This window comes from Pipistrellus hanaki, assembly GCF_964339955.1.
Source record: "Pipistrellus hanaki genome assembly, chromosome: 13".
NCBI lineage: Eukaryota > Metazoa > Chordata > Mammalia > Chiroptera > Vespertilionidae > Pipistrellus > Pipistrellus hanaki.
The window spans coordinates 27,123,201-27,141,931 of NC_140515.1; the positions used below are offsets into that span (position 1 = coordinate 27,123,201).

General features: G+C 42.6%; 1 protein-coding gene across 2 annotated transcripts in view; it reads left to right on the forward strand.

Moving 5' to 3' along the window:
• FANCD2 (FA complementation group D2) overlaps positions 1 to 18,731 on the forward strand; it is a 73,204-nt gene that overhangs the window by 52,217 nt on the left and 2,256 nt on the right. For both annotated transcript variants that reach the window (XM_084901888.1, XM_084901887.1), the window contains exons 33-43: positions 4,487 to 4,597; positions 6,135 to 6,265; positions 7,757 to 7,850; positions 8,529 to 8,654; positions 9,748 to 9,841; positions 10,519 to 10,590; positions 11,306 to 11,344; positions 13,025 to 13,099; positions 14,532 to 14,606; positions 15,561 to 15,707; positions 17,071 to 17,166. In XM_084901888.1, the coding sequence (XP_084758014.1) occupies positions 4,487 to 4,597; positions 6,135 to 6,265; positions 7,757 to 7,850; positions 8,529 to 8,654; positions 9,748 to 9,841; positions 10,519 to 10,590; positions 11,306 to 11,344; positions 13,025 to 13,099; positions 14,532 to 14,606; positions 15,561 to 15,707; positions 17,071 to 17,166 (1,060 nt within the window). The remainder of the gene's footprint in view (positions 1 to 4,486; positions 4,598 to 6,134; positions 6,266 to 7,756; positions 7,851 to 8,528; positions 8,655 to 9,747; positions 9,842 to 10,518; positions 10,591 to 11,305; positions 11,345 to 13,024; positions 13,100 to 14,531; positions 14,607 to 15,560; positions 15,708 to 17,070; positions 17,167 to 18,731) is intronic.

Here is an 18,731-nt window from a genome sequence, read left to right on the forward strand (position 1 = left end):
CAGCCAGGACCCCCTTAGATTTTCCTTAAGTTCAAACTCTTTTACCTAGATTCTAAGACCTTTTATTATCTGACTGCTATTCCACTCGTCTTATACCCTGTATAGCTTTTACCTGGAAGGCTTCACACATACTCATCCTTCTACCAGGATCCCCACCTTCCTTGCTCCCGTCTTTTCTAACTCAGATTTTTATTCACTTCCTCAGGCGTCTTCTCCAACTCCTAGGCCAGGTAAGCCTCCTTCCTGCCTCTCTGAGCCCCAGTTCTCTTCTATTATTCTGGTATCCTCTTATGATGAAACTTATTACTTGGTATTATAATTACTTGTTCATTCATCTTCCCTTCTGGATTATGAGTTTTTTGAGGGCCAAGACCAGTCATTGTTGTATTCCCAGTATTTAAGAACAGTGCCTGACAAAGATTTGAATAGATGCTTCATCATGGAAGTGTATTTATGGCAAATAAACACATGCAAAGATGTTCAATAGCATTAATTATTTAGGAAATACAAACTAAAAATCATTACATGGTTAAATTAAGATTTACTTTTTTAAAAAAATATATATTTTTACTGATTTTTTACAGAGAGAAAGGGAGAGAGATAGAGAGCTAGAAACGTCAATGAGAGAGAAACATCGACCGGCTCCCTCTTGCACACCCCCCACCGGGGATGTGCCTGCAACCAATGTACATGCCCTTGACCGAATCGAACCCAGGACCTTTCAGTCCGCAGACCGACACTCTACCGCTGAGCCAAACCGGTTTCGGCTTTTTTTTTTTTTTTTTTTTTTTAATCCTCACCTGAGGATATTTTTCCCATTTTTTTTAAGAGGAGGAAGGTAGAGGGAGAGAGGGAGGGAGGGAGGGAGAAAGAGAGAAAGAGAGAGAGAGAAACATCAATGTAAGAAATTAATTGGTTGCTTCCCACACATGCCCTGACTGGAGCTAGGAGTCCAACTCACAACTGTGGTACTTGCCCTTGACTCGGAATCAAACCTGAAATCCTTCAGTGCATGGGCCAGTGCTCTACTACTGTGAAACACCAGCCAAGGTGGTACACCCACTTTTACAAACGCTTTCTGTTCCTTAAGAAGTTAGCCCTGCTGAAACCGGTTTTGCTCAATGATAGAGCATCAGCCTGCGGAGTGAACGTTCCCAGGTTTGGTCCCAGTCGAGGGCATGTACCTTGGTTGCGGGCACATCACCAGTGGGGGGTGTACAGCTGATCAATGTTTCTCATTGATGTTTCTAGCTCTCTATCCCTTTTCCTTCCTCTGTAAAAAAATCAAAATATATTTTAAAAAAAAGAAGAAAAAAAAAGAAGGAAGTTAGCCCTGACCCTTGCCGGTTTGGCTCAGTGGATAAAGCATCGGCCTGTGGACTCAAGGGTCCCAGCTTCTATTCCGGTCAAGGTCACATGCCCAGGTTGAGGGCTCAATCTAGTAGAAGGCGCGCAGGAGGCAGCCAATCAATAATCCTCTCTCATCATTGATGTTTCTAACTCTCTGTCCTCCTCCTTTCCGCTCTGAAATCAATAAGTATAAAAATAATAAAAAAAGAAGTTATCCCTGGAGCCCCAGCTGGTTTGGCTCAGTGGATAGTGTGTCAGCTTTTGGACTGACGCGTCCCGGGTTTAATTCTGGTCAAAGGCACATGCCCAAGTTGCCGATTCCATCCCTGGTGGAGGGGTGTGCAGGAGGCAGCCAATCAATGATTTTCTGTCATTATTATTATTATTTTGTATCTCTCTCCCTCTCCCTTCCTCTCTGAAATCATTGAAAATATATTTTTTAAAAGAAGTTAGCCTTGGACTGGTAGCTCAGTTGGTCAGAGCATCCTCCTGATACTCCAAGATTGAGGGTTCACTCTCCGGTCAGGGCACATACAACAAGTAGCCAGTGAGTGCATGGATAGGTGGAACAACAAATAAATTTTTGTCCCTCCCTCTCTTCCTCCCTCCCCCCCTCCCCCCCTCCCCTTCTCCCTCCCCCTGCCTTCCCTTCTCTCTGTCTCTCAAATCAACAAATAAAAAAAGTAATTTTAAATAAAAAGTTATACACACACCTACCATACAACCCAGACATTCCATTCTTAGGTATTTACCCAAGAGAAATAATAGCATATGTCCACATAAAGTCTTGTGCACAACTAGAAACCGCTCCATGTCCATCAATCAGTGAATGGATAAACAAATTATGGTATATCCCTATGGTGGAATACTACATACAACAATATGAAAGAAAAAAGAATTTACTGAATTAAAAGCAAGACCATAAGAGCCCAGCCGTGTGGCCCATTGGCTGAGCATCGACCCATGAACCAGGAGGTCACAGTTCGATTCCCTCTCTGGACACATGCCTGGGTTGCCAGCTTGAACCCCTATATATGGCATGTAGGAGAGAGATGATTGATGATTCTCATCATTGATGTTTCTTTCTCCCCATTTCCTTCCTGTCTCTGAAATCAATTAAAAAAAAAAAAAAACATGAAACAAAAAAACACAAGACCATAAGAGTATAATTTGAGTCCATTTATATGAAACTAGAGGCCCATTGCAGGAAGATTCCTGCAAGAACAGGGCTTCCTGTGGCCTGAGCAAAACCCACCCAGGCGGGCTTCCCTCCCATCACCATTGCCACCACCACCCCCTCAACCCTGCACTTCCCCTCCTGCCGCTGCCACAGCCCTGTGCTTTCCCTTCCCTCCTGCCACCGCTGCCCCCCACCCCACTGCGCCCAGTGCTTTTCCTCCCACGGCTGCTGGCCCCCCTGCTTGCCCTCGCCCTCCTGCAGCCGCTGCTGCCACTGCTGCTGTCCCATGCTTTTTCTCCCTCTGCCATCACCACCCCACTTTCCGCTTTCCCTCCTTCCTTCTATACTGTCTTCACTTCACAACTGTGTATGCAAATTAACTGCCATTTTGTTGGGTTAATTTGCATACTCTGATTTGCTGGTGGGCTTAGTGGAGTGATGGCCAATTTGCATGTTTCTCTTTTATTAGTGTATATTCTAGAAAAAACATTATTGTGATAGAATACAGGGCAGTGGTTGATTAGCATTGGGCGGGAGAATGGAGAGAGGATGGTTTACAAAGGAATATAAAGAAATTAAAAAATATATATATTTTATTGATTTTTTTACGGAGAGGAATGGAGAGAGATAGAGAACTAGAAACGTCGATGAGAGAGAAACATTGACCAGCTGCCTCTTGCACACCCCCTACTGGGGATGTGCCCGCAACCAAGGTACATGCCCTTGATTGGAATCGAACCCGGGACCTTTCAGTCCGCAGACCGACGCTCTACCACTGAGCCAAACCGGTTTCGGCATAAAGAAATTTTTGACAGTAATAGATATGTTCATTATTTTAATTGTGATGATGACTCATGGGTTTATATGTAAGTCAACTGGTAAATTAAATGTTTTTAACAGATGCAGTTTATTGTATAGCAATTGCACCTCAATAAAGCTGTCCAAAGGAGAAAGAGCCTGTCCCATAATAGGCCCTCAGAATATACTTGTTGAAAGGAAGAAAGACTAACTGTCCCTGGTGATGTGGACATTTTTCTAGAGGAGCAGATCTAAGGAGTTAGATTGTTCTAGGCCTTGAAGATTAGGCAGAAGAACTTGAATGTTGTCCAGGGAAGCCGTTTTGAAGTTTTACGGTCACACCATGATACAATGAAAGCTATTGTAGGAAAATCCTTTTGGCAGCATTGTTCAGGGTGACTGAAAAGGAATACAGAAAGACCAGTCAAAAGGTGCTGCCATGATCTAGGCTTGTGATGATAAGGACCTGGCCAAGAGTGATGGCCTTGAGCCCTGACCGGTTTGGCTCTAGACAGAGTGTCAACCTGGGGTCCCAGGTTCGATTCCGGTCAGGGGCATGTACCTTGGTTGCAGGCACGTCCTTAGTGGAAGGTGTGCAGTACACAGCTGATGGATGTTTCTCCCTTATCAATGTTTCTCTCTGTCTCTCTCCCTTCCTCCTTGTAAAAAAAATCAATAAATATACTTTAAAAAAAAAGAATGTTGGTCTTGGCTTGGAAAGGAAGGGACTGAAGGAAAGATAATCTGAAGATAGAATAATTAAGACTTGGAGAAGGAATAAGTTCTTTATTGAGCACCTATTATGGATTAAACATTGATTTTGCAATTTGAGATAATTATTCCTGGTGTTTGTTTGTTTGTTTGTTTAGAGAAGACTGTGACTTAGCCCTAAAATGCAGGGAATGAAGGAGAGCATTTTCCTTTGAAATTAAACCTAGGTGAACTGTTAGATTTTGATGGAAAGACTGTTTTAGGTACATTTCAACTTCTAGTCTGATACTCAGAGCTGTGACTGAATTTGGCTTTTTACTCCTTTTAGTACTTTAGTTTTGCTTTTTCTTCTGTTGACTTACAGACTGGAGCCCAGGATCCTCAAATGCTGTCCAAGCAATCTTAACTAAAACTAAGCTAAACCATATTACCTTGACTTTTCCTTAGGAGTGGATTTTCTCAACCTGAAAATCAGAGTTTACTGTACTCGGCCCTCAAGGCCCTTTATAGCCGACTGAAGCCAAGAGAGCTCGACCAGTCCTTGGAGGAACTGCTTAGGTGAGTCCAACTACATCTCTCAGAGAGTTCCCCAGGACCCTCCTAGAAACAAGGTTTCTGGAAATAACTTGAAGTGTCTCTTGGTAGAGAGGGAAATTGATCTTTTTAGCTCCTTTTCCTTAGTGATATAAGCTTTCTCTCCTGTGTACAGTATTCAGACAAATCCTGAAGCTTTATAAACTGCTGAACAAATCATTCTAAATCTTCATGCATCTTTCATTATGTAAAGTTTGTCTTTCAGGGAATGACGATTACAGCATTGACCATCTACGGTCAATTCTTGACTATTCTGAGACCTGCTCTGTCTTCCAGTAGCGTTGAGTAATTAGGTAGCGGCTAGTTGTCACTGATCGTCTGTGTCCTTCCCCAAATCTTGGCAGAAACAGAGCCGAGGTTGGGTGCTAGGCAGTGGAGGAGGGAGCTGAGGAGATCTAAGGGGCATGACTCCCAAACTCCTATCCCAACTTCAGCCAGTTAATTGAGTCTTTCTCTCACCTCCCCTGAGAGCTTAGGCCAGTGGTCGGCAAACTGCGTCTGGAGAGCCACATGCGGCTTGCAAGCCACGGTTTGCCGCTCTGTTGACTAATGAGTTTACCGACCACTGGCCTAGGCCATCACTGTTTCTGCAATCAATACTTGTCATCTCTACCTTTAAGGCAGGACTTTATTTCATTTTAAATACTACTTTTAAATTTGTTTGACCTCCTTCCCACCAATCAATCAGAAGTTGAGTTTAGCCCTAACTGGTTTGGCTCAGTGGATAGAGCTTCAGCCTGTGGACTGAAAGGTCCTGGGTTCGATTCCAGTCAAGGGCATGTACCTTGGTTGCAGGCACATCCCCAGTGGGAGGTGTGCAGGAGGCAACTGATAGATATCTCTCTCCCATCAATGTTTGTAACTCTCTATTCCTCTCCCTTTCTCACTGTAAAACATATACATGTTTAGATCTCCTCAGCTCCCTGTAAAAAAATAAAATAAAATAAATATATATATATATATATATATATTTTTTTTTTTTTTTAGAGAAGACTGAAAGACTTTTAAGAAGTTGAGTTTAGTTTTATGTCAGTTACAATTTTGGATTAATTTTAATTCCCATCACCTCAGTATATTGAAAGCTGACCATATATGGTATATTCCCATCACCCTCAGTATATTGACAGCTGACCATATATGGTATATTTATTAAAAACTCTGCTTTATAATTTCCTTTTGCTTTTTCCCTATTGAACCCAGAATTTAAACATTTTTCAGTGTGTTGCTTAAAGCCTTAAAGAGCAAGTAACTGATCCAGGTTTGCACATGAAAACATGGCCTAGGCTAGTACATGGGAATCTTTGTATGCATGATCCCTTCAAGGCCAGCATTCTACCCACTGGACTCTGTACTGTTCTGGCTTTATCAATACAGGGAAAGAACGTTGCTACTAAAGCACCTTAAAATGAGGATTCTGATTAACCATCTCTTAAATGGACTTTTATAACTCATGAATTTAGATAATACTTGTGATGCCTTTTTTCCCCTTTTTTCCTTACAGCCAAAGTTTCCATTACTTGCAGAACTTCCATCACAGCATTCCTAGTTTCCAATCTGCTCTTTATCTCATCAGACTTTTGATGGTCATTTTGAAGAAATCTAGATTTCCTACTAAGAACAAAGAAAAAATTGGTGATGTACTCAGATCCTCTCTTTCCCCCCACTTCACAAATAGGATTAATATCTTAAACTTGTAAGCTTGGGGCTTCCTAGGACTTTATATGTAAACTAGAGGCCCAGTGCACGGATTTGTGCATGGGGGTAGGAGGGGTCCCTCAGCCTAGCCTTGCTCTCTCGCAATCCAGGAACCCTCGGGGGATGTAGTAGTGCACCAACCGGCAGGAGGCCAGGGCGGAGGCTGTGCCTGTCCACCACCATTCGGAGTTTGGAAAGGCTCCTGCCGCTGCAATTGAGCTTGCCATCTATGGGCCTGGCTTCTGACTGAGCGGCGCTCCATCTGTGGGAGCACACTGACCATCAGGGGGCAGTGTCTACATTGAGTGTGTGCCCCCTAGTGGTCAGTGTGCATCATAGCGACTGGTCAACCCGTCGTAATGGTTGCTTAGTCTTTTATGTATGTCGATATATAGATCCCTCCATCATGGGCCCGCTTGCTATGCCAAGGACATTTCCCTAGAAAGAGCTATATACTAGTAACTGCTCTCTGGTGACATTGCTTAATGTGAATTTGGTTAGTTCAGTTGGCTAGATAATTTTGTTTGACTTCCATTTGTTCTTTTCATTTTATTTTATTTTTATAATTATGTGAGATATTTGACAAAAAGTTATATAAACCATGAGGTTAATAAAATCGGAGAAAAAAGAAATCATGATTAAAGGTAAAGAAAGGCCTGGTCTCATCCATGTTTTTTTTTTCCTTTTAACTGTCTTTTGTCATAGCTCTTGGAATGCAACTCATTGATCACACATCCTAATTGGCGACACAGACAGAAAGCAGGCAGAAAATGCAAAACAATCTTTTGTTATTTCCTTTTGATTAAAAGGGGAAAGTTTGGCCTGAATCCATGAGGCTACTGCTTTTTGGCCTGCCCAGGAGGAACGAAATTGGCTTTCCCTCTGCCTCGCATTATTCCTTTCCTCTGTATATGTCGATGTAGTTCCTATTTGTGTGTGTGTTAAGATGGGGTATTAGGGCCGAAACCAGTTTGGCTCAGTGGATAGAGCGTCGGCCTGCGGACTGAAAGGTCCCAGGTTCGATTTTGGTCAAGGGCTTGTACCTTGGTTGCAGGCACATCCCCAGTAGAGGGGGGTGTAAGAGGCAACTGATCGATGATTCTCTCTCATCGATGTTTTAACTCTCTATCCCTCTCTCTTCTTCTCTGTAAAAATCAATAAAATTTATTAAATTAAAAAAAATAAATAAATAAAAAAGATGGGGTATTAGGATGGGACATGTTGGGTCTTAGACAAATGTGTTTATTTCTGATAGAATGGTCAAGGGAGCAGGAACCCATAATAGTTTTTTTTCAAATTGTCTTTTAGATCAGGAACCTTATAGTAATAGAAAATAATAATTTTTTTGATCAATAATGATCTCCCAAAGCTGAAAAACAGAGGTCTATTTTCCATGCATGAGATAACTTTGTCTTGTTTCTCCAACAGCTTCCCTTGCCAGACATTTCCTCTGTTGGATATGGCCAAGTGGGGAAAAAGAGAAGAGCAGTATTCCTAATGACCAGCTCCATGCTTTGCTGAGGTGAGGTACTCCATTCTTCTCCAGGTGGTCTTCCATTTGCCACTGTGGGGGTCCCTCATCTGGTCAAAGACTAAGAAATTACCTCGGTTAGGGAGAACTTGGAAGCAATGAAGTAGATTTGAAATTAACAAAATTTAGGAAAGATGGATCATAAGATGCTTTAGTTCTGTTTTCCATTAGAGGAGACTGCAATTATATCTTCCTTTGTTAACCAGCAAGTCAGTTATTTATTGCCTACTATATCCAAGACACATTCATCACTTCCAAGGTGTCTAACTGTATTTATAATCGAGACATCTTTTTCTTGCCTCCTGTCATGTTTATGGAACCTTAACTTTATTTAAAAATATTTTTAACCCTAACCGGATAGAGCATCAGCCTGCGGACTAAAGGGTCCCTGGTTCAATTCCGGTCAAGGGCATGTACCTTGGTTGCGGGCACATCCCCAGTAGGGGGTGTGCAGGAGGCAGCTGATCAATGTTTCTCGCTGATCAATATTTCTAACTATCCCCCTCTGTAAAAAATCAATAAATTTTTTTAAATCAATAAAATATATATTTAAAAAATATTTTTATGTCAGTAGTTGTTTTAAAGCTTAATACCTGGTAATAGCTCAAGAAAAAAATCTTGATTTAGAAATTCTGTAACGTGTTTATACTCCTGTGGCTGTCAATGCAGCATCTACCTGGAGCACACAGACAGTGTTCTGAAGGCCATTGAAGAGATTGCTGGTGTTGGTGTTCCAGAACTGATCAACTCGTCTACTAAAGATGCATCTTCTTCCACATTCCCTACGCTGACCAGGTAAGAGACTCTCTCCTCCATGTTTAATATATGTAGTTTCCAAGTAACTACGTACCTTACTCTTCATCTGATCCTGATAGAGGTGGTAGGTTCAGTTAACTCATGGAATGTTCATAATGCATTCTTTCTAAGGGGCTCTCAGCCTAATTATGTGAGAGGACCTTATTTTTTTTTATTGATTTCAGAGAATAAGGGAGAGGCAGAGAGAGATAAGAATATCAGTAATGAGAAAGAATCATCGATTGGCTGCCTCCTGCACGTCCCTCACTGGGGCTTGAGTTGGCAACCGGGGCATGTGCCTTGACCAGGAATCGACCTCACGACCCTTATGTGCACAGGCAACACTCTTAACCACTGAGTAACACCGACCAGGGCTCACTTAATGGGTTTTGTATCGTAATATTAATAGGTATCTTACATTCGTATGGTATTTACAGCTTATAAAGCACTTTTGACATTCTTTATCTCATTTGATCTTTTTGAAGATTCTGTGAGCTGTATCATTAATCTTGTTTTACTGATGAGGAATAGGAAAGTTAGAGGAGGAACTTGTTTAACCTTAAATGGGCAATAAAGTAAATATGAAACTAGGAACCTAAAGTTGGATTTTCTTACCACTTCTGCCCTGTTCTTTCCATACCACCACACTATTTCCCTTCATAAAGTGAATTCCATTGTTTCACAAGCCTTTTTTTTTTTTTTTTTGGCTCATTTTAATGATTTAAAAAAAATTTTTTAATTTTTATTATGCTGAGAGGCAAATGAATTGTCTGTAGTGAGTTCCTTTCTGGGCCAACAGTTCTTTTGAGTCCCAATTTCAATGTCAAACAGTTCCTTATGGGTATATGCCAGCAGTAATATTTCAGTTCTGGATGGTGGACAAATGATGGTAATGCAGGTCCGACCTCCTCTGGTTTGGTCCTGGGCATTTCTAAATTCTTACCAAGTCCCCATCCTCTTACAGTCAACCCTAGTGAAAGGACATTCAGAGAGGTGGGAAAGGAAATGACATTTGATTCCTTGGCTTCTTCCCAGGTGGCTCTTTCTAACCAGTGCATCATTGTGTGGTCATGCATGCCTTTCCCTTTCCTAGGCACACCTTTGTCATTTTCTTCCGTGTGATGATGGCTGAACTAGTGAAGACGGTCAAAGGTCTTCAGGCTGGCAAAGCAGCAGACTCTCAGCAGGTGAGTCAGATACTCCCACTCCAAGAAATAAGTCCTCAATATCATTGATAGGTTCTTGGAAACTACATCTTTAAGTGAAATTTGTATAACTAAATCAATCTTACCGTAGGCTAATTGATATACAAGAGTTAAGTTTCTACAGCAAATTTCTGATCACAAAAACAAACTTCTAAATAAAGACCTATAGTACTTCTAATATTAAACATTGAAATGAATGTGAGCTATACATGTATTTAAGAAATACTAATAAAAAGAACTCAGATAATTATTTTCCAACCCATATATACCAGTTCAGAGTCAGGATGGTTGGAACCAGTCCCTTGGTGTCCTGCTAACCAGAACTAAACTAGAACCACTAAGAGCACAGGCTAGCATAGGGAATCACAGAAGCCACAGGGAGCTGATGGCCAGTAGGTATATTCAGAGGCTTTTCTCCACCTGGAAATTACCGAAGAGGAGTCATTTTATTAGAAAGTCTCATAAGGTACCCTGATATTATATGTACACAGGCCTCAGATCCATCTGGGGGGTACACTAGTTGCCATATCTATTTAGCAGGGTAATTGGCTTATATCTCTGAATATTTGTATGGTTCAAGAACTATGTATTAGTAGGAGTACAAAAAGAGACATATTTTGCTGTGATTCGGAGGTGCCTGTATATTTGGCTGTCCCCAGATTCACGAAGAGAAGCTCGTCTACTGGAACATGGCTGTTCGAGACTTCAGTATCCTCACCAACCTGATAAAGGTGTGTATGGAGACTCCTTGACCCATCTCACTGGCTGACTGCAGAAATCAACAAGGTCCTGGTTTCCAAATGGACTCTCCCTGCCCTGCCTTGGGGACCTGCTCTCTCTGTCGTCTTCCCTTGTGGCCCTACCTCCTGGCTCACTCCTTCTTATCTCCCCAGGTGATACATTTTTCCTTCTGTTCCTTCCTCCTCATCATCTGTGCCACAATAGTTTCTATTTAATGGCTCCTTGCACATATCATTCCCCTACTCTCCCCCCACTCATCATGAGTCCTCTGTAATCTGGCACATACTCTGCTATCTCCCTCTTCCAACCCTGAATGCCTTCATTATCCCTGAACACACTCTGTTCTCACCTATTCGAGGATTTTGCTCAAGCTACTCTCCGAGCTTACAATGTCGGACTCCCCTTTCCACCTCTCATTCACTCTTTCTTAAGGCTTCAGATCAAGGTTTTGAATCTCTGTAATGCCCTCTTTTTAATATCCCACTTGGAATCAATTACTTGTTCTTTTTGCTCCCCTCTTCCTTTTCTCGAACTTTAATTATGATGATTACTTTATTCTTTGTGATTAATTTAACTATTGACAGGCCTTCTTCATTTTAGAATTCTCAACCTTACCCAGAGTTGTGCTTTGCACAATGAGAAAGAAGCTGAGGGTGCTCAATGGAGCAGACCTCAGCTTTGGTTCCTTGCCTTTCATCTCTCCAGGTGTTTGATAGTCGTCCTGTTCTGCATGTCTGTCTGAAGGTGAGAGGTTGACCAGAGCCCACTTGGTATTTACTCTTCTCTGGACAGGGCATTAGCTGGGAAGAATTGCTTAATATTTTGCTCACAAGCCAGAGTCTCCAGAATCTGTGCTAACGATGGTAATGTAGAAAAGACAGTGGGTACATTTTCTCATACTACAATAGTTGGATAACAAGAGAAACCAATTTTCCTATGAGTTTGAAAACTTTTGGTTCAAGTCTTAGAACTAGGAGGAGTGGCTTCCAGAACAATAATCACTCCCTGCCATTCCTTCCCAGGCAACAGGGAGGAAGGAGGAATATATGAATACAGTGGTGCCTCACACAATGAACTTAATTTGTTCCAGGAGCAAGTTTGTTATGCGAAAAGTTCGTTATGTGAAACGCGTTTTCCCATAACAATACATGTTAAAAAAAATAATTCGTTCTGTAGCATAAAATATGCTAAGATGACATAAAAAAGATAAATTTTTTGTTATTATTTTTATTTAGATACATCTAAAAACATAATTTTTTTTAAAACACATTTTTTTAATTTTAAGACAGACTAAGTAGAGTCTTGCACATCTTCATCCATTTTCTGCTTTTTGGCCGATGGTTTCATGAAAAACCTGTCCAAAGTCGTTTGTTTTTCTCTTATCTCCAACATCTGCCGGAAATAACGGACAAGAGTATCGGAGTAAAGATCGTTGATCCTGTTTGCTTCAGCTGAATCCGGATACAGTGTATTGAGTTTAACTTAAAAGGACGACTGCCGTGATACGTGCGTGATTTAATTCGTAATGAAGAACGATTGCCGCGATACGTGCTTAAGTTAAGCGCAGTGACTAACGACTGCCTGCAGTGCCTGCGCGGAAGGATGCAATACATCGGCAGCGATCGTGGAAGCTCGGGCGAAGCAGTCGTGGAAGCTCGGGCAAAGCGGTCGTGGAAGCTCGGGCGACTTCGTTGTGTGAAACGAAGTTCGTTGTATGAATCATGAAATGAAGTTCGTTGTGTGCAGCGTTCGCTGTGCGAGGCGTTCTTTATGCGAGGCACCACTGTACATGATTCCTCTTTTTAAAGCCGGGGGGGGCGGGGGGGGGGGAGGAGAATAAAAATTAAAGCGTACAGGTGGCTTCTTGAATGTGAGAACTGATATCCTCGTAACTGCTGAACTCCTCTCAATTGAGTAGCCCAAATTAGCCAAGATATGATGGTATATCCAGTGGGTTAAGAGCTATTGAATGTTATGGGGCGAATGCTTTTCCTCTGTCTTTTTACTCCATCCTGATGCTAGTGTAGGAGATGGGTCAGTAGGGGGAGGGATTTATCTGATTGGTAAATTTGGCAATTGAGCATGTGCTTTCTTAGCTCTATCCAAGTTTTTTCTTCGTGGGAGTAAGTTGTCCTCAGGGAGCTGGGATTCCCCTTTGTTCTTCTGAACCCTCGTTCTTAAGGTGAGCAAGGCCCCTGCCATTATCTGTGTCTAGGTTAGGTAAATCTCCCTAATTCTGGGCGTAGTTAGCAGGCCCAGTTAGTTTTACTAAGCTACCTTCTCCAAATTAACCTTTTGGACACCTCCCAGTTTATTTTTTATGCACAAATGTAAATTTTGGATGGTGTTATGTTGTTCTAGGCAGGGGCTTTTCAGGTGAAAGACCTCAGCTAGTGTCGTCACCAGTGTTTCTTTTTTCTTCAGTATGGACGTCTCTTTGTGGAGGTATTTCTGAAGCAGTGTATGCCGCTCCTAGACTTCAGTTTTCGAAAGCACCGGGTAAGAACTGAGGGCAGAGGACTGAAACATTCTCTATACAGTTTGTTCAGAAGATACATGCAGGGTGACTCGGTCTGGGCATGGGGGCTCTACCTTTGCCCAGGTTCTGGGCCACGGTTCTACCTGGGCATCTTTGGTCTACTTCACCTATCACCCATTTAGAAGAAATATTACAAAGTAGGCTGAGCTGAAACCCCTACTGGTTGAAACCCACCTTGCTACTGGTAGTTTCCTATAGCATGGTTTTATTGTGTTGCTGCACTCCCAGGAACTGTTGTTTTAAGAACTCATCTACACTAATAAAAGAGAAACATGCATCACTCTGCTACACCCACAAGCCACGCCCACCAGCCAATCCTGAGGGAATATACAAGTTAACCCTACTAAGATGGCTGCCGGCCACAGAGCTGGAGCAAGCAGGAGGCTTGGGTTGCCCCGGCAATGAAGGAAGCCAAGCTTCCCACCTACCCTGGCCTCGGCTCAAGGCTACAAAGTTTTAATTATAGAAAATAAAAAATCCCAGATACCAGGGCCTCTGCTTGGGTCGCCAGGGGGGCATGGCCAGCTTGTAAACCACCACAAGCCCCTCGCCCAGGCCACCCCATGCCCCATGGGCACCCCCATCCAGATCCAGGACACTAGGGCAAACCAGCCGGCTCCCACCCATGCACCAGCCCTCTATCCTATGTAATAAAATTGTAATATGCAAATTGACCATCACTCCCAACACACAAGATGGCTCATAAGATGGCCAACAGGGGAGGACAATTGGAGAGACCAGGCCTACAAGAGAGGGCAGATGGAAGGGACCAGGCCTGCAAGAGAGGGCAGTTAGTGGCAATCAGGCTGGCAGGGAAGTGGTTAGGGGGTGATCAGGCTGGCAGAAGCAGGGGCAATCAGGAAGGCAGGCAGGCAAGCAGTGGGGAGCCAACAGTTCTGGATTGTTAGAGGGATGTCCCAGATTGGAGAGGGTGTAGGCTGGGCTGAGGGAAACCCTTCCCTTTTCCCCTCCCCTACCCTTCCCCCCCTCCCCATGCACGAATTTCGTGCCGGGCCTCTAGTTTATTTCATAAACTCTTTGCTGTTATAATAGATAGTCTTGAGAGTTTTGTTTTTTGTTTTTAATTTAGCCAAGTGGGATCCAGGGCTAGAGTGGTGGTATCAGGATAGAAACAGATGATTTCTTACATATATTTATCAAATTAAACTTTGCAGAACACTCTTACAGTATTTATCTCTCAGAACTCTGAAAGAAAGGAGGGAGGGCAGTTTAGAAAGCACTTCTATTTAGGGCCAAATTAAAATGATTATTGATACACAATTGGAACTTTCAGAGTTTATCCTTTTTAGAGCCCTTGATTGCAAGGGTATCTTGCATCTAAAATGAAATGAGAGTATTTCAAATGGCACTTAGGAATTTTGTTGGTTATAGGAAGATGTTCTGAGCTTACTGGGAACCTTCCAGTTGAACACAAGGATGCTTCATCACCTGTGTGGGCATTCCAAGGTAAGAGGAAAAGCAGATTACATCACCCCCCTGCTGACTGGCTTCAGCAACAGTGTGATTGGGAGACAGAGGATTCGGTTTCTTCTTCCTTTTTATGTGCCCAGAACCTTTATTTCTGAGACCATTTCTGCCAAAGGCAGTTTATTCAAAGTGCTCAGATCTTTAGGTGCTGATTAAGAATGGACAATCATCTAGAGAATTTTCTGCATCTGAAATTTGACCCAAACTCCATGCTCTATTTCCTTCTTTGGTGAGCGTGATAGAATATTGATGTATGTGTTGCTGCTGCAGAATATATGGGGTAGGAGGAATTATGTAAGTGGTGTCTCTGGGGGAGACAAGAGGTGGTTCTAAAAGTAGCTATCCTTAGCACTTTCCAGCTGCACTGCTTGTCAAGAAACACATCTATCTCCTGTGAGGACATTTTAGCATGAAAGTACTTTTCCACTTGCAACCTACAGCTTTTTGTCTGAAGGAGCACAGAAGCTTCATATTGAACCATAGAGTTCTGCAGTCACTGGCAAACCTAATGATTTTGGATTCAGTTTGTATTACCTCCTCCCTTGGTTCTAACTTTAGAAGGTACTGAACAGTGAAATTTTAAGAACTCTCTGAGCTGAACAGGGCTGATATCTGTTGTTTACTGTCAGTGTAATACATGTTCAAGAATATTTGAGGTCAATTCATTAATAATTAGTCAATGAGATGTTATGAAGAGGAATCTAGAGGTGGTATGTGTTCTAAGCTCTCTTAGCTTGAAAGACAGCTGCCACTCTCTTTGGAGTACTCTTCCAAACTACTGCTGTGTGATGGGACATGTCTCTGGCCTATACTGGCAAGGCTTATGCTCTTCTATAGAGGGTACAGAATGTCAGGAATGCAAAAGGTTCTGTATAGGAAACATGGAAGCATGATGAGAAACCAGATGAATTAGGTGCATTTGTTTCCATTCAGATTCATCAGGACATGAAACTCACCAAGCATGTGCCTTTTCTCAAAAAGACCTTAGAGCTGTTAGTTTGCAGAGTGAAAGCCATGCTTATCCTCAACAATTGCAGGGAAGCTTTCTGGCTGGGTAATCTCAAAAACCGGGACTTGCAGGTAAGACTGGGCCCTGCCAGCGACAATCTCCTACTCCCTTTCTTTGAGAGAGCATTGGGAGGTATATAAGGGAGGATGCCTAAGCCCTGCCCTGTCAGTAAGAGTGCTTTTTTCTTAATTCTGGGCCCTTTAGGGTATATTGCCTATGGGCCCTACTCACAGGCCGCACCCCTCATCCCAGCCAGCAAAGGCACAAAAACGTGCCATTGATACAAACCAGGCTTCAGATATAGAGAAGCCAGATCCATAAAACCTCCTCAGCCAGAGAGGTACCAATAAGTCCTGAGAGTAGATTCATAATATTTTTTAATCTGGACAAACATTTTTTATATGGACAAACTTTAAAAAATTCTTCTGGGTTTTTTCCTAAACCAGTCTGTTTCATCTGTTTTATTCCTAAAGGTAGTCTTTGGCTAATTTTAACAAATGAGCGTTTCCAAGGTCATTCAATTGTTTTGACTGACTGAATTCTCGTGTTGCTTATAGTACTGCTTTGGAGTTATAGCAGTTTTGAAGTAGGGTTCAAGCCCCTCTTCATATATGTATACATATATGTTTTTATTGATTTCAGAGAGAGGAAGGAAGAGATAGAAACATCAATGATGAGAGAGAATCATTGATTGGCTGCCTCCTGCACATCCCCTACTGGGAATCAAACCCACAACACAGGCATGTGCCTTGTCTGGAAATTGAACCGTTACCTCCTGGTTCGAGGTTCAACATTGAGTTATCCTGGCTGGACCAAGCCTTTGGTCATGTTTATAATATCTGAGCATTATAATCTTAAATGGGAGGGGGAAAAAGGCATCCCGTAGAATTAGCTTTCTTTCTTCACATTAACTTTATGAGCTAAATACTATTGTTTCCATGAGAAAATTGAAGCCCCGAGTGGTTAAGTAACTTACCTAAAGTCATTCAGCAATAGGTGAGTGGATTCAAGGTTTGAGTCCGTACAGTCCTGTTCCAGAGTTGATGTTCTTAAATCACTTCAGTGTACTCTCCTTCAGCCTCTACATGGCCATCCATGGTTGGTATGTTGGTGCTCATATACCTTAAGTTATTTGGAAAATTTTATAACTATGTTCAACATTAATTGAGAAACCCAGGCTTTGTAAAATGTAGTATGATATTAGAATACAAAGGTGGACTTTTTGTAAAAATTGCTTTTTGTATCAGAGCCACATGTATCTCAGAAACCTTGGGTTGGTGATCACTTCTCTTGATGCTGGGTCCCAGTTTGGTGCCATGTTTGAAGACATTTGAATGGCTAGAATATCTTCCTTTGTATTGCCGGTAAACTAAGCATTTCTCCCACATGTGATCACTTTAATCCCACCGTTAATCTTGGCCCATCCACATTTAGGGTGAAGAGATTTTATCCCAGAACTCCCAGGGAAGCAGAGCCGATGAGAGTGAGGATGATACATCATCCCAGGTCTCCAAGAGCAAAGCAACTGAGGTATGTCTGCACAAGGCTCCAGTGTGGCATTGGTGTTGCACTTCCTTAATTACTCTGAGTTGGTAAAGTGCAGTTCTTTCCCTGTTTCTGTTTACATTCAAAGGCTTCTATGCCTCTCTCCATTCCCTTCCTCCAAAAAAGCTTCTGTGCTTCTATGAGTTCTGTGGGGGCCGGGAAAACCCCCTCTCAATTAAAATCATTCTCGAGTATCTCAAGTTGTGGCATGTGTTACAGAGTTGAAAATTCCCTTCCATTATAACCTATTTTCCCTTAATTCAAGTCTAAAATCATTTTAGAAGGGAGAAAGGACAGAATGTTCTTTAATATTGAGAAGATTGAGTTAAACCATTTAAATGTTGTTTTACTATATAAAATAGAAATGTGAATACATTTGGTAGAAGCACAGAATAAAAACCTGCCACTACTGAGGACTAAAATAAAAGTAGGGGACCTTATTCTTTTCTGGGTTACTATAGATACTTTTGGGGGGGAAAAATATTTTTTTATTTCAGAAAGGAAGGAGAAAGAAAGAAAAAAAAATGATGAGAGAGAATCATCGATCAACTGCCTCCTACACACTCTACACTGGCAGTCAAGCCACAACCTGAACATATGCTCTGACCCACATTAGTATAATACAGATACTTCTAAAACTTTAAAGAAAGCTAGAGAAAAGGGAATCCTATATAATAAAAGGCTAATACAGTATGTAAATCAACTGAATGACAGAATGACTGGTTGCTATGATGCACACTGACCACCAGGGAGCAGATGCTTGACATAGGACCTGCCCCCGTGGTGGTCAGTGCGCTCCCACAGGGGGAGCACTGCTCAGCAGAAGCCAGACTCACAGCTGATTGCCGTGGCAGTGGCGGTGGCCTAACCCGTCAGTGAGACATCCCCCAAGGGCTCCCAGACTGCGAGAGGGCGCAGGCCAGACTGTGTGCCCATCCCTCCACCCCCCAGCACAAATATCATGTACCAAACCTCTAGTCTATATATATAAAAGCCTAAGCCACCAGCCAATAGCTTTGATGTGCACTGACCACCAGGGGGCAGACACTCAATGCAGGAGCTGTCCCTGGTGGTGAGTGCGCTCCCACAGTGGCGGTAACACTCAGCTGGCAAGTGCAGCTGTGAGCCTCTCCCACAGACACTCCCCCTGTGGGTCCGAGTGGTGGCAGCAGGTGCAGTGAGACTAGGATAAGTGGGGGCAGCGAGGCACCCAGCCTGGGTTCCGGCTCCTTCCCGGCTGCCTGCCGCTTCCTGCACTACTTTGTATTGTGTGGGATCAAATCAGGCTGGAGCCCTACAAGCTGGTGGGAAAGACGGGGCTATGGCTGCACGGAGGTCCACTGACCCCCAGACCAGGCCAAAGGACCATATTGGTACACGGATTTAGTATGTTTATAGTACAGTTCACTGGGTTATAGACACCAAAAAACTCAGATTTAGTTTAGAACCCTTGTTATGGAATCTCTATAATGCAATTTGAGGCTGCTGCAGAAAGATCATCTAGTATAAAAAATTATTATATGGTCCTCTGTACAGTATACCTACCTTTT